We start from the raw sequence: 24,426 nt of genomic DNA on the forward strand, positions 1-24,426 counted from the left end.
GTGTGTGTGTGTGTGTGTGTGTGTGTGTGTGTGTGTGTGTGTGTGTGTGTGTGCGCGCAAGTAAAAAAAACAAAAAGTTGACTCACCCTACTTGTAGACTAGTTGAAAGCCAATGCCATCCTCCTCTCTTTCATGTTGGCAAAACGGTCTATGGCTCTGTCATACAGTACACTTTTAGTTTTGTTGTCCTAGGCTACTGAGCTAACTTCCTTGCATGGGCAACAATGAAACAGCTAAGTTAGGTAGCTAGTTAACTTGAACCTACAAGGCTACATATTGAAATTCAATCGTCTCATAATCTTCGACATCATAATCATTGGCCTGTACAGAGAATTAAGTCAAAACCGCAAGTCCAAATCCCCATCCATGGCATAGTAAAGGGTCTGATTTAGCAAGCTGGCTACTGCCGGACAACAACACAGCCAGACCAGAAACCCCTGAATGTACAGTATTTAGGCTTGCTATAACAAAGGGGTTGAATACTTATTGACTCAAAACATTTCAGATTTACATTGTTATTAACTTGTAATCATTTCAAAAAACAATATTCCACTTTGAAATTGTGGGGTACTGTGTAAAGATCAGTGGCAAACAAATCTAAATATAATACATTTTCAATTTGGGCTGTGGAAAATGTGTAAAAAGTCAAGGGTTGTGAATACTTTCTGAAGGCATTGTATGAGTGTTTGAAGGTAGGTGTCCACACTGTGGAGTTGTCTGATGGGGTCCACTATGCATTGACGTGTTTCTGTTGTTGAGTAAATGACTGGTTAATCAAGTGCAGGGGAACAAACACCAGAGGTCTGCTATACCTGTCTGTAATATCTAGCTCCTCACCCTAATCACATTGCACTCGAGGGACACTGCCTGTGTTTATACTGTATGTGTGTGAGCGTGTGTTCAGCGTTTGATTGCGTGCATGTGTGTGTGTGTCTTAGCCTCAGTAGAATGGCTCTGTCTTAGATAAGGCTTAATTAATGTTGCTCTCTCCACAACAGGGAGGTGAGTCTCTCCCCCTCCTCTCTCTTTCTCTCCCACCCCATTCCTCTCTCTCTCTATCGCTCCCCCACTCTCTCTATCGCTCGCTCTCCCCGCCCGCCCTCTCTGTCTCCCTCTCCCTTTCCCCTCATCCTCAAGTATCTCCACTGTTAACTCATCCAGTTGTCACCCACAACACCCACATTCTCTGTATGACGTGTGTGTGTTTGGTGCATGTGAGTGCCTGTGTATAATGCCATCCCTGTGTGATATGAGGTCAGTGGTGAGCTCCTCTCGTGTTCTCTGTATGTGGCTCTGCTTTGTCCTCAGATTCATGCTCCTCTCTTAGACCCCCTGCCCTCCCCTGCCCCCCTTCACTCCCTCAGCCCCTGGCTGTGGATAGAGTTACACTCACTTCACCACACCCTACGCACGCACACACACACACACACACACACACACACACACACACACACACACACTTCTTGGCAGCTCTCTCTTTGCCTGGGCAGGCTCTATAAACCCTGAGCCCCAGCCAGGCTCCTCTTGCTGTGAAAAAACAATTTAAACACTCACACTAACCCCCCCTTCCTGCTGGAGCTAATGGGCTAACCCAGTGCTTCCTCTGTCCACCCCCGCTGCAGAGGGACAGATGGTACATACTGTTGGTGCTGCTCTAACTGCTCTGTCATTGATTCAGTAGTAACACAGTCGTCAGTCCACAGCCTGCCTGCCTGCAGAGAGAGAGCCAAAGCAGGAAGAAAGAAAGAGAGGACATAAGGAGAGAGGAAAATAGAGTGATTGTGAGAGAGAGAAGCAGGGAAAGCGTCCAGCCATCTGTCTGTCTCCAGTCTGAAAGCCACAGCCGCCCTCTTTGTTTGGCGTCCCTGATATGACCCTGTTTAAAAGTGAGCACCACCGCAGCCCACGATGTGAGTATGCCAGGCAAAATATACCACTCTATGTGTCTGTGTCTCTATATTTTAGTGTGTATGTACGCATCTCCTACTCACTCTCTCTCTCTGCTTATACCTCCCTTCTACCTTATACCTCCTTCCCTATTTTTGTCTCTCCCTGTCTATCCCTTTTTTCACCCCCCTTTTTCTACTTTTCACCCCCCTTTCTTTCACATCTCTTTTCTCCTTCCTCCCTACAATTCTCTTGGTTTCTCTCCCACTGCCTCTCTATTCCCTAAATCCCCCTGTCCCTATTTCCCCTCTCCTTACTCTATCCCCCTTTCTCTCTCCCTCTGGTATTTCCTCATGCCGACCCTTACGCCTGGCCAGGGATAACCCTGTCTAATGGAACGAGAGACTGAACGAGAGAAGGAGAGAGAGGAGTGAGTGAGGTAGTGAAAGGATCCCGAGTTGAGGTGACAGGAACTCGACTGTTTACTCTCCGAACACAGCTGTGCTTAACCAAGAACTGGAGAGGTGTGTTTGAGAGGACGTGGGCGTGATGAGAGCATGTTATGTATCTGTCATTCATGTGTGTGTGTGTGTGTGTGTGTGTGTGTACGTGGATGCTTGCGAGAGACAGAGATAGCCAGACAGAGACAGCCAGCCAGAGAGGAAGAAAGAGATCACTTATGCATGTCTACATACATGCTACAGTATGTGTGAGCATGGGTGGATGAGATTGAGTTACGACAGATAACTGTAACTGTGATAGTGTGCTGACCAACAGAATGGTGCTGGTTTTGGACTCTCTGAGGCGTCAGGCTGTGTGCTTGACAGGCTCTCCTGCACTGCTAGACTGTGTGAATCGATCCTAGACCAAAGCAGCTCAGGAGGAAGAATAAGGGCACAGTGTCAGCTCTCTCTCACTGGAGCAGGGAGGACAGAGAGAGAGTCTTCAGGACCGAGGGCTAGAGCTGAAACTTCTACCCAGCTGAGCCTTCACTGGAGTTGTCAATAACTGTGGAGACTGGGATTACATCGGTTCACATGGAAGATGCTATTTCTATTGCACATCTTAGCCACTGCGTGCGTGTATGTATGTGCATGTGTATGATTCTGGGCCTTGGGGGATGCCACTGTTTTTGGTTAGTGAGCCAACACAGAATGAGGTTCGTTTTCACCTTTGACAGAGTAGTTATTAGATACTGGTATGTCTGTCTGTCTGTATTGCTGTCTTTAACTAGAGTATCGGACTGTCCTGAAAATAACTAGAATATCAGACGGTCCAGAAAAAGAGAGAAAGGGCGAGAAGACATTTATTAAAGGCCCACTGCAGTCAAAAACATGATTTGACTATGTTTGATATATATTACCACACTATGAGGTTGGAACAATACTGTGAAATTATACAAAATTATGATAATGCCCTTTAAAAAAAAATACTATATGTGATGACAGTCCACATAAAAGCACTTTTGCACTTAAGGCCTAGATTCAATCAGATCAAGCACTAACCTGCGATAGCAGACGACCGTATAGCGATGTTTTGGCGGTGTTGGCTGTCAAATCAGTGAGCAGCTGCTCTTGCGATCATTGTCACGAAGCCACACCCGCCCCACTCGAATAAGAAGTTCAGAACAAGAAAGCGTAGGCTATGTTTTGGTGGGATGGAGTTTTGGCCTTCCATGGTGACATCACGATGTGGTAAATTAGTTAATAGACCAATAAGACAGAGAGTTCCAAACCTCTCTGCCAATTACAGCTAATTGTCAGTTTTTCCTTCCCAACTCAGACCACTCCCAGACAGTTCTAGCAAAATTATTGCTTGAGAAATTGCCCTTTGCTAAGAAGCTATCTTTCTTTTTGACCATTTTATTTGAAAACAATCACAATGACCTGATGCATAAAAAAATCATGACAGGCCTTATGGAAACAGCTCATTTGTCAGTAAAACTTCCCAATGTCGACAAAACGAAATACGCTAGACAACGTGGGATATTTATTTTGTCTGTGAAATAGATTATGCAACAACTGCAGTGGAAAAGCTTTTATGTGCAAATATTGACAGAAAAACCATAATGCCTCAGTAAACTTGGAGTCACGTGATGATGTTGTAGCCTACTACCACCACGACATGGAAAACAATTCAGTTTATAGGCAGATAAAATAAGTTATGATGAACAATTTCCAATAAATATTGAGGGTAGGCTATCATTTAAATGATGCTGATGTCATGATGATAGGTGCTTGGCTGCCAATTCTAAAAATTAAAAAGGATCTTGCTTTTATCCTTATCATCTTATTACCTACACTGTCAACTTCATCAGCTAATTTTTGTCTAAAGAGTATGGGCCAAAACCAGACTGGGTTCTTATGCCATTTATCGCAATTTTTTTCGCAGTTTTTGTGACAAAACTATACGTAGTGTTAAAAATGCCATGGAAACCATTTCAACTTTTGTTTTTTATTCAGTACATGAAACTTAAGGCTCGATTCAATCAGATCCACTTTAGCCAACATCCACATAGCAGTTGTTTTGACGATGTCTTAGGTGGAACTGCATTACAGCTGTCAAAAGTTGCTCTCGGCATTATACCTAAAGAGGACATTACCATTGGCGGCACAGAGTAGCATTAACAGAGATACCATGCAGCCTTGTTTACAAGTGGAACACTGGAATGTGAGATGTAATCTACATCTCCATTAGGATGATAGAAATCATTATTATCTAGTTTATCTATCTAATTATTTCTATATAGCCTACGCTTTCTTGTTCTGAACTTCTTATTCGAGTGGGGCGGGTGTGGCTTCGTGACAATGATCGCAAGAGCAGCTGCTCACTGATTTGACAGCCAACACCGCCAAAACATTGCTATACGGTCGGTCGTCTGCTATCGCAGGTTAGTGCTTGATCTGATTGAATCTAGGCCTTAAGTGCAAAAGTGCTTTTTTTGTGGACTGTCATCACATGCAGTATTTTATTTGTTAAAAAGTCAGTTTGATTGAAACATCTGGTGGGAAAATGCACATATATTGTTTTAATATCCGCATTCAAATCTGTCGCCAAATGGATGGAAGTTTAGCTAGTAAGATACTTAAATGATACCCAGAAATGATTTGATATTGAGATAATAAAAACAACAGATGCATTGGACCTTTAAGGGTTATAGAGCTTTTAAGGAACAGTGAAAGAATATTATTTACAAAAATAACCAAAAAAGCTAGAGAGAGACAGAGTGAGAGGATGAGAGAGGGAGGAAGAGTCCTGATAGCAAAAAAAGATAGAGAGTGAGAGGATGAGAGAGGGAGGAATAGTCCTCAGAGAGTGAAAAAGATAGAGAGTGAGAGTGAGAGAATGAAAGAGGGAGGAATAGTCCTCAGAGAGTGAAAAAGATAGAGATCCGGAACAGAACTAGATCCAAATGTTCTTCTCTCGTGTGTTTAGTAAACTAAGCACATGAACTTAGGACCCACTGGGCACAAACTGGTCAAATCAAAATGGTTTCAATGTAATTTGTCAACATATTTTGACATGGAATCTATGTGGAAAATACATTGGATAAAAAAAAACATCAACATAAACTATTGTTTTGAGGGTGACAATTTGAGGGTGAAATTGCAACCACAGCATTACGCCATAATTGTAACCAATTTTCAACATAGAAAATGATACTCCTTGTATAAAATATGTTGAACCTTTGAAACAACATTAGATCTTCAACGTTATAATCACTATCAGAAAACAAAACTGGGCAGCACCTCCTACTGGAGAGTTAATCTGCAACTATTCATTTGTTCTCCCATTCAGGGTTTAAACTTAACCCATCTTTTATATTTGTCACTGACTACTACTACCAATGCACTATCGTGAAAATTATTATGGAGAGATCTCTTAATAACTATACATTCACTGTGTCTATAAATTAATGATTGATATGTTGGATTCATGTCTCCATTACAACCAAAAATCTAAGTTAAAGAATAGGACTAAATTAAATCAAACTTTATTGAAAGTGCATTTAAAGTTGGATTTGAGGCATTGGACAACCTCCCTGGTCTTCATGGTTGATTCTGTGTTTGAAATGCACTACTCGACTGAGGGACCTTACTGATAATTGTGTATGTGCGGTACAGAGATGCGGTAGTCATTCAAAGATCATGTTAAACACTATTATTGCACAAAGTGAGAGTCCATGCAACTTATTATGTGCCTTGTTAAGCACATTTTTACTCCTGAACTTTATTTAGGCTTGCCATAACAAGTGGTATAAAGTACTTAAGTAAAAATACTTTAAAGTACCAATTAAGCAGTTTTTGGGTCGTATCTGTCTTTACTTTACTATTAATATTTTTGACAACTTTTACTTTTATTGCACCACATTCCTAAATATTTTTTAAAAACTTTTTACTCCATACATTTTCCCTGACACCCAAAAGTACTAGTTACAATTTGAATGCTTAGCAGGACAGGATGGTCCAATTCACACACTTATCAAGATAACATCCCTGGCCATCTCTACTGCCTCTGATCTGACGGACTCACTAAACACAAATCATGTCTGAGTTTTGGAGTATGCCCCTGGCTATCTGTAAATAAAAATTCATAAAAAATCATGTAATCTGTTTTGCTTAATATAAGGAATTTGATACTTAAAGATGTTTTAGCAATTACATTTACTATTGATATTTAAGTATATTTAAAACCAAATACTTTTTGACTTTTACTCAAGTAGTATTTTACTGGATGACTTTCACTTTTACTTGATTTCATTTTCAATTAAGGTACGGTATCTTTACTTTACTTATGACAATTGGGTACTTTTTACACAATTGGCTATAACAAAGGGGTGGATTGCTTATTGACACAAGACATTTCAGCTTTTAATTTGTAATGAATTAGTAAGAAAATGTAAAAACATAATTCGACTGACATTATGGGGTATTGTGTGAAGGTCAGTGACAAAAACAAACCTCAATTGAATCCATTTTAAATTCAGGCTGCAACACAACAAGATGTGGAAAAAGTCAAGGAGTGTGAATACTTTCTGAAGGCTCTGTATACTCCTATATTCTTCAAGAATCAATAGGTACATATCATTCATTTATAAGTCCAAAAATGTATGTTGCAACTACGGATTGCCCCTTTAACCGGCAGTGACCTTTCTACAGCAGAACCATGTCGTCCATTTCAATGTGATCTGTTAACCTGTCCCCAGAATTGTTTTCTGTCCACTGTTCCACAAATGTCAAGCAAAATCTTTCCCTTGTCCCGCATTTGGGTTTTTAAGATTGTCACCCTAATTCCAACCGGTGGAAACATTGCTACTGGAAGAATTTAAGTAGAATTTGCAGTTTTATATGTGAAAAACAATCAGGCAGCTTGTATCAGAAACAAAAAGCAGAACCACTGGAGTGGCTGAGTTTCACGTATCTGACTCATGAAAATTTCACACGTGTCCGAAATTTTTTTTTTTTTTCCTCCACATTATTTTTTCCATGTGTTGTTTTGTAAGGGCAATAATGCAACTGTCAGGAATGCTGTGATGTACCTCCTCTACTGTCTTTCTAACCTATTATCTCTCCCTCTATCCCCCTTTCTCTCTCTTTCAACAGTCCCCCCCATCTTTTTCTCCATCCTGTCTCTCCCTCTCACGCCCACTCCCCGTCATGCTGCTTTGTTAGGCCTATTGTTATGACAATGATGTTGGTGGTTGCTCAGCTTGTGATATCGTCAGTAAGAACCCTGTCAGCAGACTCTGATCTGAGATCAAATGGACCAGGACTGCTGTCAGAGAAAGCAGATGGGAGTGATCCAGGAAGTCAGATCTGAGAACAGCACGATGGTAGAGACTTTGCATTGTGTGTCAGCATGATGTGAACAGGCAGGCAGGCGGGCTGTGCTTTAACAGTCTCGTTTGACTAACTACCCATTCTGCCACTGCAGAATGCCAGCCTCGTATATGTGTGATAGGCGATGCCACTTGCCAAAAACACACAGGGCTCCACGCTGTGCAGGATCCCCCACAATTCATCTGTTCCTGGAGCGCACAAAACTGCCAAAATGTCACTCCACTCTCTACACAGTTCAGGGCTCTCATTACATCATCTTTTCCACACCGGGGGCTTGACTCCCAGTTTAAGAGGTCACAGCATTTGCCTGAGTAAAAAACGAATAAAAAACAAATACTAATTCCAAGTAGGATGTTTTTGCTTATGCATAGCCTCCTCTCTTCCAGGTAATGTGATTAAGCTGGCTTTAGATATGAGCATTTACCATAGCTGGTGGTGAGGCAGAGTAGAGGTCAGTGGGAGAGGCAGGAGCCAACAGTCAGTCAGAACACGGCAGTAGGGATTATGGATTTATAATCCTGTGGTTATGATTACAACTCATTTCATGTGACCTTGGTTTTGGTCACACTGACAGACAGTCACTGGCTGCAGCCACTTGTTTGATGACGCATCTGTTTCAGTTTACTGGTTTCGTGGTTGATGAGATTCTATACCGAGTCCTCCACCCTTTCTGGCCTCTGTCATCATGTTCACAGACTTCAACACAGAGATTGTGGAGATAAAATCATGAACAAGGGATAATCAGAATCAAGGTCAATGCATTGTTCATTTTGTCAGATTAGGAACTGAATTGGAATTTGTGTGATTTCCATGTTACATCAATAGTGGGGTTGAAAAAGTGGAGTTCGTGTTTCTTACAATAGTTCATTCCTAACCCTGCTGTTGTACTGTGATCAGAAATTCCATAAGGAATTAAATAGAAAAATATGCATAGAACATATTGTCGATGACTGTTTGTTTTTTACTGTAGACCCGTGTTCATGTTATAAAGTACAATCTGTGTAGGCTTGAAAAATCCCAGGAACTTTCCCCAAATTCCCAGGTTTTTTAGAAATCCTGGTTGGAGGTTTCTGAAATTTCTGCTCATTCTCTCCTGATTTCAGAAATCTTTCAAACGGAATTTCTGAAAAACCCTGGAATTTTGGGAAAGTTAGCGTAATTTTGCATACCCTACACGTGTTTGTGTGTCCATCCCACATCCTGACTCTGGGTTGACTAATCTGCTCAGGGTGCCTGGCCAACTAATGTGTGCACTGGCTGCACTGTGGTGACGGTCCTATAGCCTCATCCATGTACTGTATGTGTATGTGACCACTTTGAGTCTGTTAGCATCCTCCCTGGTTTTTCCTTAATAGACTCTCAATCTGTGTCCACTGTGCAGGTGGGTCCTCTGTTAACAAACCCCTCAACACAAAATGCTCTTCCACCCCCATAGTGCTAATGCCACCTCTGGAAGCCTGCCATTTAGACAACAACAACAGAACACGTGCCAAAAATGGTCACTCTTGTCACTCTAGTCCTGTTCTATCCCCAGCAGACAATAAAAGCTTTGTGGTAGTGTTTTTAGATGTTTTTAGTGTTGAGAGGCATCCTGGAATGTGTTTGGATTGAGATCACAGTGGGAAAGCTAATTGCATTGTGTTGCTTTTGTTTCCTTTCATCTCTCCCTGTCATTATTGTTGTTCCTTGAAACCAATTGAGTTTTATTGTCACATTGCATTTGACTCTGTTACAGGCCATTTGTATATAGTACATGTTCTCATCGTAGCATTGGTTATGGAAGGCAAAATTACTCACATCATGTTTGACAAGCACACTTTGCATAACACCATCGTAGGTTGCCATCAGCTGAAAACATTGCAATGTCCGTTCTTACAAAATCAATAAAGATACAAAATATCTGAATAGCTAAATGCAGAGCAGGAAGTGAGAAGGCGGTCAGGTGCAACTTTTACCTTCAATAGGAAAAGTAAAAAAATTATTGTAGAATGTATTTTAAGAGCTCTGTTTTTTCTACAGTGAAAATATTACAACAGCCACAAGGCTATTGAGAACCAAAGCAGCCATGACCGCAGTTGTTTAACATAGCAGTCAATCTATTTCCTGTAGTCTCAAAATTATTAAACATTTTGTTTTATGTAAAACATTATTTCTACTTCAAATGGAGCACACTTTGTTAAACTGCAGTGGGTAGTCTTAAACAAATCTACTTTGAAACAAAAGTATACACCTCACACAGATGGTAACACACCTTTACCATGTCAGATAAAAAGTTTAAATGAACTACATTTTGAGTTTGCATCCCAATATTAGACTTTATATGCATCACAGAAACCTTTTTGATATAGAAACACAGGATTTTTGGTGTTCTTTTTTATCATGTTTATTAATTATGGATTTATGAAAAATATGAATAATATACCACCCATGAAGCCGCCAGAAAATCACATTGTATGATTTTTAACCTGTCTACGATATTGGTTCCCAATTGGGAATCAACCCTCCCACGTTCAGCTGAAACGGTGGCGCATGGAACGCAAAAATATTCTTACAAATATTTAACCTCCACACATTAACAAGTCCAATAGCTCAAATGAAAGATAAACACCTTGTTCATCTAGCCAGCAAGTCAGATTTCTAAAATGTTTTACGGCGAAAACATAGCACATATATATGTAAAACCACCACCAGACACAGCTCATTTGAATAGCCAAAACATGCAATCAACAAACGCAGGATTAAAAAATAAATCGCTCACTAACCTTTTGAAAATCTTCATCAGATGACAGTAATATGACATGTTACACAGTACAATTTTTTGTTTTTCAATAATATGCCATTTATATCCATAAATGTCCATTTACAGTGAGTTCACGTTCAGAAATTACTCAAAAATGCCCGCAGGAAATCTATGTAGCGCGGCAAGATAACGTAAATAGACATCATAAACTTTGACTAAATATACATGTTCTACATATAGTTAGAAAGATACACTGCTTCTTTATGCAACCGCTTTGTTAGATTTATTTTTAACGTTACAGAAATCGCACACTATTCAATATGCTGAGACAGCGCTCAGTTCCAAGCTACATTTCTACGTAATGTTGGAGTCAACAGAAACACAGATTTAAGCATAAATATTCCCTTACCTTCGATGGTCTTCGTTCAGAATGTTCTGGAAGGCTTCATACTTACCCAATACATCGTTTGGTTTCAAGTCTTGCGTCTTTGTATTAGCTACTGCTAATAACATCAGCTGAAATGCACCCAAAACGTCCTCTGGTCCGGAAAAGTTGCGCATCAAAACTTCAAAATTACATATTATATGTCGACTAAACAGGTCAAACTAAGTGCAGAAGCAAGCTTTATGATGTTTTAGACACGCAAAACAAACTTCAATTCAATCGGCCATCGTCTGCCCTTCTCTTGAGTGCTGGAACAAAGGAATGGCTGGGACCAATTCGCGCCCCTACGCACTGCCTATTCTCTCATGGCACGCACTAATTTCACTCCCATAGGGTCAATTCTCGCGGGATTTGAACGATTCAAAGCTCTACTGAAAGAGGACATCTAGCGGAAGAGATAGAAAGTGTCCCCAGAATCATAACTGGTTGGGAAGGGTGGGGGCCATGACGTCAAAGTTGCTCCAACTTTCATGGCCACAAAAACTAGTTTGGAAGAATGCCTGCCCTGTGAGTTCTGCTATACTTACATACATAATTCCAACGGTTTTAGAATCTTTAGAGTGTTTTCTATCCAATAATAATTTTTATTTGCATATATTAGCAATTTTTGACAGATTTTTTTTTCAGTTTACTAGGGGTACCCAATCTCTCCAAAGGGGGCATATGTCTGCCATATCCTTAACAGGTTTTAAGTAATTCATTTGCATTTTATTGCATGACATAAGTATTTGATACATCAGAAAAGCAGAACTTAATATTTGGTACAGAAACCTTTGTTTGCAATTACAGAAATCATACGTTTCCTGAACAGGTTTGCACACACTGCAGCAGGGATTTTGGCCCATTCCTCCATACAGACCTTCTCCAGATCCTTCAGGTTTCGGGGCTGTTGCTGGGCAATACGGACTTTCAGCTCCCTCCAAAGATTTTCTATTGGGTTCAGGTCTGGAGACTGGCTAGGCCACTCCAGGACCTTGAGATGCTTCTTACGGAGCCACTCCTTAGTTGCCCTGGCTGTGTGTCGTCGGGTCGTTGTCATGCTGGAAGACCCAGCCACGACCCATTTTCAATGCTATTACTGAGGGAAGGAGGTTGTTGGCCAAGATCTCGCGATACATGGCCCCATCCATCCTCCCCTCAATACGGTGCAGCCGTCCTGTCCCATTTGCAGAAAAGCATCCCCAAAGAATGATGTTTCCACCTCCATGCTTCACGGTTGGGATGGTGTTCTTGGGGTTGTACTCATCCTTCTTCTTCCTCCAAACACGGCGAGTGGAGTTTAGACCAAAAAAGCTCTATTTTTGTCTCATCAGACCACATGACCTTCTCCCATTCCTCCTCTGGATCACTCAGATGGTCATTGGCAAACTTCAGACGGGCCTGGACATGCGCTGGCTTGAGCAGGGGGTCCTTGCGTGCGCTGCAGGATTTTAATCAATGACGGCGTAGTGTGTTACTAATGATTTTCTTTGAGACTGTGGTCCCAGCTCTCTTCGGGTCATTGACCAGGTCCTGCCATGTAGTTCTGGGCTGATCCCTCACCTTCCTCATGATCATTGATGCCCCACGAGGTGAGATCTTGCATGGAGCCCCAGACCGAGGGTGATTGACCGTCATCTTGAACTTCTTCCATTTTCTAATAATTGCAACAGTTGTTGCCTTCTCATCAAGCTGCTTGCCTATTGTCCTGTAGCCCATCCCAGCCTTGTGTAGGTCTATAATTTTAGCCCGGATGTCCTTACACAGCTCTCTGGTCTTGGCCATTGTGGAGAGGTTGGAGTCTGTTTGATTGAGTGTGTGGACAGGTGTCTTTTATACAGGTAACGAGTGCAAACAGGTGCAGTTAATACAGGTAATGAGTGGAGAACAGGAGGGCTTCTTAAAGAAAAACTAGCAGGTCTGAGAGAACCGGAATTCTAACTGGTTGGTAGGTGATCAAATACTTATGTCATGCAATAAATTGCAAATTAATTAATTTTGTTTTAGATTCTGTCTCTCACAGTTGAAGTGCACCTATGATAAAAATTACAGACCTCTACATGCTTTGTAAGTAGGAAAACCTGCAAAATCGGCAGTGTATCAAATACTTGTTCTCCCCACTGTATAACACCCCAGTGTAAATTGCTAAATTGTAATTACTTCTCCATTATTGGCCTATTTACACATTTATCCCATGTACAGAAATCAGAACCATGGACAGCCACATCATATTTAGCTTATGTTGATTGGACATAATTATTTTTGGTATCTTTTTGTTGTCACTGTATTAGACTAAGCAGAGGTGATTTGATGATGTTGAAATGTTGAAGTTGAAATGGTGCTGGAATAGTGGAGGCAGTTCCTGTTTTTCTTGCGACCTACGATAGCTCTCGATGGTTCTAAATCAGTAGTTGTTTAGTGGTCCGAAAATGTCAGAAACCTTAACTTGCTTGACCATGCTGTAGCTCTGTTACTGTACATGCAATATGCTTTGTGGACTTCACTGGACAGAGGTTGCTATCCGGTTTTGTGAAAAAAGAAAGATGTGGTTGAATTTATTCTGCCACTGTGTCTTCTTATTGTCTCGGCCTTTAGGCCTATATATCACAGTCGCAAGGCATATTAATTAACAGGTTATGGGGGTAGGGAGGGGCTTGGCTTCCCTAGTTATTTTTCTCAGGCACCGCTACGGGTTGTAATCAGGTGATAAATGAGGTGAAAAGCTGACTGGAGTGCCACTTTAAAACATGGTTTTCCTTGTTTAGGCTAATAGCTATGGCTTCTATCTGAGCACATGGCATGTGGTAATTGTCTGTAATTCACACCTCCCGTGTCGATGGCGATTATTAGCACAACACTCCCCCAAACATCCCTTTGTTCAATGAGCAATTTGAAGCCTTTTGCACTTAAGTCGGCAATGTCATTTTTGGTGGACAACTGTAACACTTTTTTAACCCAGCGTGAACTGGCAGGAATTCACCATTTGTTGATGCAATTTTCCGACTTGGCAGCGGAACGCACCCAGATAGTGCTCCCACTGATTAGCAGCTCTTGATGAGTGACAGTTGGTCTCGCTTGGACGGGGGCGCATGCAGTGTGGTCTGCTGTAGATGGGTCAGGAGTGGGGAAGACTTTTGCTGCATTTACACAGGTAGCCCAATTCTGATCCCCCCCCCCCCCCTAATTGCTCTCTGGACAAATCAGATCAGCTCTGAAAAATATCTGATTTGAGAATATCTGATGTGATTGGTCAAAAGACCAATTAGCAGAAAAAAATATCAGAACTGCCTGTGTAAGCACAGCCTTTTTGGTATTTTTGAGATGGCTGAGGAGTGGGTAAGATGGTTTTGTTGTCTGTAGATTGCTCAGGGCTGGGGAATATGGTTTGGTAATCTGTTAATGGTTCAGGAGCTGGGAATATAATAATATATGCCATTTTAACATACACTTTTTTTCAAAGCAACTTACACTTACAGTAAGTCTAGTTATGCGTGCATTCACCCAGCTCAGTCTGTCTCATTACCCTAGCTCAGAGCCTCTCATTTACCCATCTCAGAGCCTGTCTCATTCCCCAAGCTCAGAGCCTGTCTAATTACCCCAGCTCAGATCCTGTTTCATTCACTCATCTCAGATCCTGTTTCATTCACTCATCTCAGAGCCGGTCTCATTCCCTTAGCTCATAGCCTGTTTCATTCACCCATCTCAGAGCCTGTCTCATTCCCCCAGCTCAGAGCCTGTCTCATTCCCCCAGCTCAGAGCCTGTTTCATTCCCCAAGCTCAGAGCCTGTCTCATTCCCCAAGCTCAGAGCCTGCCTAATTACCCCAGCTCAGATCCTGTTTCATTCACTCATCTCAGATCCTGTTTCATTCACTCATCTCAGAGCCGGTCTCATTCCCTTAGCTCATAGCCTGTTTCATTCACCCATCTCAGAGCCTGTTTCATTCCCCCAGCTCAGAGCCTGTCTCATTCCCCCAGCTCAGAGCCTGTCTCATTCCCCCAGCTCAGAGCCTGTCTCATTCCCCCAGCTCAGAGCCTGTCTCATTCCCCAAGCTCAGAGCCTGTCTCATTCCCCAAGCTCAGAGCCTGTCTCATTCCCTAAGCTCAGAACCTGTCTCATTCCCTAAACTCAGAACCTGTCTCATTCCCTAAACTCAGAACCTGTCTCATTCCCCAAGCTCAGAACCTGTCTCATTCCCCAAGCTCAGAACCGGTCTCATTCCCCCAGCTCAGAACCGGTCTCATTCCCCCAGCTCAGAACCTGTCTCATTCCCCCAGCTCATAGCCTGTCTCATTCCCCCAGCTCATAGCCTGTCTCATTCCCCCAGCTCATAGCCTGTCTCATTCCCCAAGCTCATAGCCTGTCTCATTCCCCAAGCTCATAGCCTGTCTCATTCCCCAAGCTCAGAACCTGTCTCATTCCCCAAGTTCAGAACCTGTCTCATTCCCCAAGTTCAGAACCTGTCTCATTCCCCAAGTTCAGAACATGTCTCATTCCCCAAGTTCAGAACATGTCTCATTCCCCAAGTTCAGAACATGTCTCATTCCCCAAGTTCAGAACATGTCTCATTCCCCAAGTTCAGAACCTGTCTCATTCCCCAAGTTCAGAACCTGTCTCCTTCCCCCAGCTCATAGCCTGTCTCATTACCCCAGCTCATAGCCTGTTTCATTCATCCATCTCATAGCCTGTCTTATTCCCCCAGCTCAGAGTCTGCCTCGTTCACCCATCTTCCCCATTTCGACTACTCTAGGTTTAACTATATGGAACCATGTGGCTTGGGAGCAGTCTCGCCCACTCAAAATGAGAACTTTGAAATGATCAAAAACTATACAGGAGTTTTCTGTAGTGCAGAGTTATGGCGAGATGAGACATTGAGAGTTGCAACATGTGAAATTGAATGAAAATGTAGCAACATACTGGTGGCTATTTGAACTTATACAACCAGGTTCATGAGGGTGATGGGTTTCCTCTAGTCTCCATGTTGGTCTACTGTACTTCAAACCATCTAATCAACAATGGTCAGGTTGCTAACGAGTCGAAAAGTCTCTCAAACAGCCAAACAAAACACATCAACAAAAAAGTCAAAATTATTGGCACACTAATCATGTTCTGTCCCCTGCAGACATTGAAAGCTTTGTAGTTATGTTTTTTTAGCATTGAGGCATCCTGCTTTGTGTTGAAATGGAGAAGGCAGTAGGGAAATGTAATTGCCTTGAGTTGTGTTTACCAAACAGCACATCCCCCCCCCTCCTGAGGCTGGTCCCCTGTAGAGCAGGATGCATGGGGGGGGGGGGGGGTCTCTCTCTCTCTCAGCTCAGCTCAGCTCAGTAAACATAAGAGGGACAGTATTCCCCCAACCGTGTTGTAGTCACTACTGAAGCCTGTAGGTTTAACGTTATAGTGATGCAGCTAACCTGTGATATCATCTCAATGCTACTAATGGCTTATTCTAAATTTGTTTTGATAGGGTATACAGTGCCTTGCAAAAGTATTCATCCCCCTTGGCATTTTTCCTATTTTGTTGTATTACAACCTGTAATTGAAATGGATTTTTATTTGGATTTCATGTAATGGACATACACAAAATAGTCTAAATTGGTTAAGTGAAATTAATATTTTTTTTCAAACAATATATATATATATTTTTTTAATTACAAAAAGTGGTGTGTGCATATGTATTCACCCCCTTTGCTATGAAGCCCCTAAATAAGATCTGGTGCAAAGCTCCACAGCGGAAATTGGAATGTCTGTCCACGGGACCACTTTAAGCTGTACATTCCACAGAGCTGGGCTTTACGGAAGAGCGGCCAGAAAAAAAGCCATTGCTTAAAGAAAAAAATTAGCAAACACGTTTGGTGTTCGCCAAAAGGCATGTGGGAGACCCCCCAAACATATGGAAGAAGGTACTGTGGTCAGATGAGACTACAATTTAGCTTTTCGGCCATCAAGGAAAACACTATGTCTGGCGCAAACCCAACAATTCTCATCACCCCCAGAACACCATCTCCACAGTGAAGCATGGTGGTGGCAGCATCCTGCTGTGGGGAACCCATCCAACTTGAAGGAGCTGGCTAGATGTGGCTAGATGTGCTGGCTAGATGTGGCTAGATGTCCCAATGGCTAGATGTGCCAAGCTTATAGAGACATACCCCAAGAGACTTGCAGCTGTAATTTCTGAAAAATGTGGCTCTACAATGTATTGGCTTTGGGGGGGTGAATAGTTATGCATGCTCAAGTTTTCATTTTTTTGTCTTATTTCCTGGTTGTTTCACAATAAAAAACACTGAGCAGCTTCTAAGTGGTAGGCATGTTGTGTAAATCAATTGATACAACCCCCCCCCCCCCCCCCCCAATCCATTTTAATTCCAGATTGAAAGGAAATAAAATATGAAAAATGAAAAGGGGGTGAATACTTTCGCAAGCCACTGTAGCTGTGGGCTTGGGGGGTGGTTTCAAATGCTCTTCTAAATGTCTCTTCAGAAGACATGAAATTGTTAGAAATTACATTCACCAAGGCATATTCCTACCAGCAGTGTGTATACTTTGCTTGTTTGTGCATACTGTATCTGTCTGTAGGTGGTTGTTGACCCATGTGTGCCACTGGATGTGGACAGGAGGCAGCGGACGGCGGGGTGCGTTGTCAAAATTCTGCAGACTGAGAGCCCATACATTTCCCTGTGACAGACGGAGGGCAATTAGGCAGCACAGCTCCGCTTATCAGGCATGCTGTCACTGTGGGAGGCTAGGCTGGCCATGGGCCTGAGCTCCAGAGTACTGCCACTCTGCCAGCCTGACCCACCCTGCCAAACCCCAGCAGGGAGAGCCCGAGCCGGGCCATGCAGTGGAGGAGACCTAGGTCACACCCAGACCCTGGAGGACAGGCAAATTAGCTTGGTCAGGATATAAAAAGGGGAGGGCAAACCTACACAAAGGCACACACATACAGCATATGTTTTACTATCCTTGTGGGGACCTAAAATGTACTTTCATTTAAAATCCTTACCCCAAACCTAACCCTAACTCCTAACCCTAAACCTAACCCCTAACCGTAATTCTAACCCTAATTGTAATCCTAACCCTAAATCTAAAATAGTCTGTGTCCTCATGGGGACCTGAGAATTTTCCTTGTTTTGCTATCCTTGTGGGGATTTTGGGGATTTTACAGCACCCACAAGGATAATAATACATGCCCACCACACACACAAAGATGCACACTCCCCCATTACATCTCTCTCTCTGCAGCCGGCTCAGTCACGCTCTAGTCCCCTCTCCCATCTGTCCATGTTAGAATGGCCTCTCTTCTCTGAACCACCATCCCCTCTCACACGCCATGAAGGGAGAGGTGCTCTGGCATGTGCAATAATCAAGATGGCTCCGGTATAATTGAGCCGTGGGGATGGTGTGTGAATGTTGTGTGTGTGTGTGTGTGTGTGTGTGTGAATGTATGCGCAAATATGTGTGCAAGTCGGAATGACCAATGCCATGTGTCTCAACGCCAGTGAGCTAATGTGCTGTGACAAGAGTCTCTTGATGTACAGAGATGTGTGTTTCTGATGCTGGTTGGCGCCAACAGAGACACAGTTAGTGTTAGTGTGTAGCTAAACAGCCTGGATGACAGTCTGTTTCTGCCAACCACTGCCGTTTTCATGCCACATGACTACAACAACAAAAGTCAATTGCTAGAGTAAAAACAGAAAATATATGGTTGGTTAAAGCAGAAACAGCCTGGTATTCGTAGTGCTGGAGCGAGTTATGCCATACTGTGCCATGCCTTTTCACACCTGACTATGGTTGTGTTGTTCTTTACAGACATTAGCATGAGTGGAGAGCTGAAGTCCAGCCGTTCCAGGACCAGCAGCAAGAGACCCAGCAGCAATCCATACGGGTGAGTCTCATATTAGTTTATACACTTTCACATCACTTTAAACTGCTAACCTGCATGTCACACACACACACACTCTTCTCTCTGTTATGTGTGCCCTACAGCAGCACCCCTGTTGCCGTGGCAAATATCCCACCTCGTGATGGGTTGTGGGTAATGAAATAAGGTTGTTGCTGGGTGTGTTTGCCCCTGCTGAGAAATGGGGATAAACCAGAGAAACACATGCACAAACACACACACACGCACGCACACACACTATATATATATTTTATACTATATAATCATTTATACCATGGCATTGTTGAATACTCGGTTCTGATTGGCTTGAAGGACATTCTAGAGCGTGCATTATTTCCATATAAAGCACAGTGTATTTGCACGGTAGAATTCAATGGCTTTAGTTCAATCTTATATGTTCTATGTTTGAGTTGCATTTGAAAGCAAAAGTCGCATTGAAAACATTATTGGCATTGTTAATTTTGATTTTCCTAATAGCAAGCTAGAACTGATGGTTTTGTTGTAGCAGAATTTGGGGTAAGCTGTTGTAACTTCTCAATTAACTTTTCTGTTTTGAACTGTGATGTTATGCCTTGCATAGACTCCTGTTATGTCAACACCCTAACACAAGGCCATTGTGTTCTGGAACTGTTGCTCTTAGAAAAGATCTGTTGCGTAAAACAGTATGATTGTATTATGACCTCTCACTATATAAGGGGCATGAAAACATTTATTCTTTGAGTTGTTCCCTGTGGAATCAGAGATAGATCTCCCATGCAGCTACTTGATTGAATATATTTCTGTTATACAATTAAATGGTCTCTGCCTTAATCTTTGGATCAAATTTTCCACAACAGTTTAGTTAGCTAAACTAGCAAGTCTGTTTGGTTGGTTACCAAGGCAACTACTGTAGCTATCTAGTAAACTTGCTACCTACTGCAGTGGAGGTTGAACACATTTCTACCTGCAAGTTAACACATCTTTAGCAGCAAATGTGTTAAACTATAGTCATGGTATAAAAGGGATCATCAATGTGGGGCTCTATGCTAAAGTGACCAGATTTCTGAAATGAAAACCGGGGACATTTCCAGTTCGGTGGTCAATATATCATTAAAATATCCAATGTTATTATCTATGACAGAAAAAAGGGGGACAATTCCGGTTTCATGTATTTAGTCTAACAGGCACACTGTGATAGAGAAAACAACTGTTACAGAAACACTACAGACAAGACAGAACTGTCCGATCTGAACAGCCATTCAGTGGTCCTGTAGTCTGGGTAGAATAAGAGCAGAAGAGAACATGAGCAAAATTGAAGAAAAAAAACAGACAATAGAATATGTGAAATATGTAACAACTTAATAAAGAAATAAGATGATGATGAGATTGGTAACTACATAATATACTTATTCCAACCTAATCTGTATATTTCTCAGAAGAATGTATCTTCTTCAGGATTGCTCTGTCATTGGCCAGCTTCTCCATGAACTCCTGGCAGGGGAGGTTGAAGTTTGTCTTCACAATAAGCATGGCCTTGATGGTAGGAACAGTGAACCTATTTCTTGCTGCTGTCCATATATCATTCATTTGGGAGAACACTCTCTCGACTGGTGCATTACTTCCAGGTAAGCACATGACAACAGACGCTAATCTAGCCAGGTTAGTGTGGGATGTCATTCTCTTTGAAGTGGGTAACCACCGTGCTCCATCTCTGACTAAGCGGTGTCTCAGATGTTTTCCATTCTTCAAGCGATCCCCCCTTTAGGAACTCTTGCAGGCCAGTAACCTCGTCAAACAATGCATCCTCATTGATTGTCACATTGGGGCATTTTTCCTGCAGTGTGCCTGCTGCCTTCTGGATCTCTTCACGCTGAGGTTGCCTTTTTAAAAGGAGACCATGTAAATATTTTAGATTATCTGTGTGCTTTCCCCATGCTTGCAAGTAGTTCACAGCCGTAGTGAAGAATGATTGGGATGTTTTGAGAAAGCTCTCTTTAGACATGGCTCCATTTCCCTCTAGCTCTCTCAGAAGTCCTCTGACTAAAACTGGAATAAAGTTGTCATCACGTCTTGCAGTCAATTTTGCCTCAATATTTCTCAGAATTGCAGCTGACTCCACAGCACAGTGGTCCTGGCATTCAAGCATCTTGATTGTGTCACTGAATAGGCCAGCCAAAGTTCAGTCAGTGGGATCTTCGAACATTGTTCGCAGGACAACAGGGCATTTGTCTTCAGAAATAAAAAAGGATTTCAATGGCACATACATTTTCAGCACTCTTTCTAGAGCAGGGAGCATGGACAGCCAGCGAACATACAGTGCCTTGTATTCGGCCCCCTTGAACTTTGCGACCTTTTGCCACATTTCAGGCTTCAAACATAAAGATATAAAACTGTATTTTTTTGTGAAGAATCAACAACAAGTGGGACACAATCATGAAGTGGAACGACATTTATTGGATATTTCAATATTTATTTTTTAACAAATCAAAAACTGAAAAATTGGGCGTGCAAAATTATTCAGCCCCTTTACTTTCAGTGCAGCAAACTCTCTCCAGAAGTTCAGTGAGGATCTCTGAATGATCCAATGTTGACCTAAATGACTAATGATGATAAATACAATCCACCTGTGTGTAATCAAGTCTCTGTATAAATGCACCTGCACTGTGATAGTCTCAGAGGTCCGTTAAAAGCGCAGAGAGCATCATGAAGAACAAGGAACACACCAGGCAGGTCCGAGATACTGTTGTGAAGAAGTTTAAAGCCGGATTTGGATACAAAAAGATTTCCCAAGCTTTAAACATGCCGAGGAGCACTGTGCAAGCGATAATATTGAAATGGAAGGAGTATCAGACCACTGCAAATCTACCAAGACCTGGCCGTCCCTCTAAACTTTCAGCTCATACAAGGAGAAGACTGATCAGAGATGCAGCCAAGAGGCCCATGATCACTCTGGATGAACTGCAGAGATCTACAGCTGAGGTGGGAGACTCTGTCCATAGGACAACAATCAGTCGTATATTGCACAAATCTGGCCTTTATGGAAGAGTGGCAAGAAGAAAGCCATTTCTTAAAGATATCCATAAAAAGTGTTGTTTAAAGTTTGCCACAAGCCACCTGGGAGACACACCAAACATGTGGAAGAAGGTGCTCTGGTCAAATGAAACCAAAATTGAACTTTCTGGCAACAATGCAAAACGTTATGTTTGGCGTAAAAGCAACACAGCTCATCACCTTGAACACATCATCCCCACTGTCAAACATGGTGGTGGCAGCATCATGGTTTGGGCCTGCTTTTCTTCAGCATGGACAGGGAAGATAGTTAAAATTGATGGGAAGATGGATGGAGCCAAATACAGGACCATTCTGGAAGAAAACCTGATGGAGTCTGCAAAAGACCTGAGACTGGGACGGAGATTTGTCTTCCAACAAGACAATGATCCAAAACATAAAGCAAAATCTACAATGGAATGGTTCAAAAATAAACATATCCAGGTGTTAGAATTGCCAAGTCAAAGTCCAGACCTGAATCCAATCGAGAATCTGTGGAAAGAACTGAAAACTGCTGTTCACAAATGCTCTCCATCCAACCTCACTGAGCTCGAGCTGTTTTGCAAGGAGGAATGGGAAAAAAATTCAGTCTCTCGATGTGCAAAACTGATAGAGACATACCCCAAGCGACTTACAGCTGTAATCGCAGCAAAAGGTGGCGCTACAAAGTATTAACTTAAGGGGGCTGAATAATTTTGCACGCCCAATTCTTCAGTTTTTGATTTGTTAAAAAAGTTTGAAATATCCATTAAATGTCGTTCCACTTCATGATTGTGTCCCACTTGTTGTTGATTCTTCACAAAAAAATACAGTTTTATATCTTTATGTTTGAAGCCTGAAATGTGGCAAAAGGTCGCAAAGTTTAAGGGGGCCGAATACTTTCGCAAGGCACTGTAGTTGTGTCCTAAAATGTTATGGTACTCCTGGCCAACAAACTCACAAAAGCTCTTCAGTCTTTCTACTCTGACGTTGAAAATATGAAATATCCAAATATCTTTGTGAGCAGGTACTCAACATCAAGGGGAATCATATCCAAAGCTGTTCTGGCCGTGTTATGAATGATGTGGGCAGGACAACCTAAGCCAATCACCTCCCGCTGCAGAGCATTTTTAACTTTGGTATGGACATTGACCCTCCCCAGCTTATTCAGTCCTCCAAAGTTGGTATTTGCGTTGTTGGCAGAGAATGCCATGACTTTGTTTTCCAGGTTACATTTTTGGATGACCACCAGGACCTCAGCTGCAATTTCCTCCTTTCAATTCAACAAAATCAAGCAGTTTTGTTTCCACAGATGTGTTGCCACCATATATCTTACAATATCTGACTACTACTGGCAGCAGCTTTACATGTCCATGATTGGACGCATCAATGGACAGGGACACAAATTCAACCTGGTCTAGGTCCTGTTTTACCAAAGTAGTTGCCCATGGTGGTAACACGTTACTCACTGTGGCTTCACATTTTGTCCTAGCACATGGTGCTAACACGTTACTCACTATGGCTTCACATTTTGTCCTAGCACATGGTGCTAACAGGTTACTCACTATGGCTTCACATTTTGTCCTAGCACATGGTGTTAACACGTTACTCACTATGGCTTCAAATTTTGTCCTAACACATGTAAACTTTGGCTCATAAAGCTTCCGTGTGAGTTGTGCTGTGCAGTCCATAGATCTGTAACTATGATTGTGTCGCATAGTGTGGTATGCAAAGACACCCTCCTGCACACCCAAATCATATTCTTCTTGGGAAGGCTCTACCTTCTTGAAGAATGTGGTGACAGAGGGCATACCAACACGGGCAATCAGAGAGGCTTTTTGGTCTGTTGATGTTCTACCACTGCCGTTCTTCTCCGGCTGCCAATTGAAAAATAGGAATTATAAAGGGTGCAGTTAACCAATCTATCGTCTTGACCTGAGTGTATAAATGGAAATTCTCTCATCATGTTGTCATTAAAATGGCACTTCCGTTTCTTGGAAAGAGCCATTGTACCTCCTCTGTCTGCTCTTCTTCACTCTCCTTGTGTCACTCTTCTTACTCTCTTTTTCTTCTCCTCCTCTTTTCTCCACTCATCTTCCTGCTCTTTCTTCCTTTCCTTCTCTTTACCTTTCCACCTCACTCTTCTACAGTCTCCTCGCTTCGCTCTTTTTACTCCCTTCATTTTTCCTTCTCCTTCCTCTCCAAGCTTTAATAATAAATAGTACACTATTAGATAAAATACTTTGGATTCCCATTGCTTGTCTCATTTTTGTATTTTATCTCAAAAACATTGTTTGGAATAATAAATTGGCAGGCTCTGTAATCATATCTTTACCTTTCCTCCTCTATCTCTTTCACTCTTCTTCCTATCCAGTCTTCCTCCTCTCCACTCTCTAACAGAAAACATTATGCTAATGTTACCCAAATTTGTACATATATTTTCACACTACTTATAATGCCAAACCATTAAAATTGTAATCTACAAATAAATATTCTCAGAATTATGCATTCATTTAATATAATCACATTTTCAAAATAGCCCGTCCACTGCATGTTTACATGTGAACGTTTTTTAACCTAGCTACCATGACAGTAGCTGGCTAACCTAGCTAGATAACGTTAACTTAGTC

General features: G+C 42.1%; 2 protein-coding genes across 3 annotated transcripts in view; one reads left to right on the plus strand and one right to left on the minus strand.

The window, feature by feature from the left end:
- Positions 1 to 24,426, minus strand: part of LOC110526465 (fibulin-7) — a 97,425-nt gene that overhangs the window by 72,668 nt on the left and 331 nt on the right. The window lies entirely within an intron of this gene.
- LOC110526467 (RNA-binding Raly-like protein) overlaps positions 1,643 to 24,426 on the plus strand; it is an 85,281-nt gene continuing 62,497 nt past the window's right edge. The window contains exons 1-2 of one of the 2 annotated variants that reach the window (XM_021607458.2): positions 1,643 to 1,910; positions 18,700 to 18,775. In XM_021607458.2, the coding sequence (XP_021463133.1) occupies positions 1,871 to 1,910; positions 18,700 to 18,775 (116 nt within the window). In that variant the 5' untranslated portion in view covers positions 1,643 to 1,870. Of the gene's footprint in view, positions 1,911 to 2,294; positions 2,412 to 18,699; positions 18,776 to 24,426 lie in introns of those variants that run through there. The other variant, XM_036980855.1, reaches the window with a different exon arrangement.

This window comes from Oncorhynchus mykiss, chromosome 6 (genome assembly GCF_013265735.2).
Source record: "Oncorhynchus mykiss isolate Arlee chromosome 6, USDA_OmykA_1.1, whole genome shotgun sequence".
NCBI classification, from domain to species: domain Eukaryota; kingdom Metazoa; phylum Chordata; class Actinopteri; order Salmoniformes; family Salmonidae; genus Oncorhynchus; species Oncorhynchus mykiss.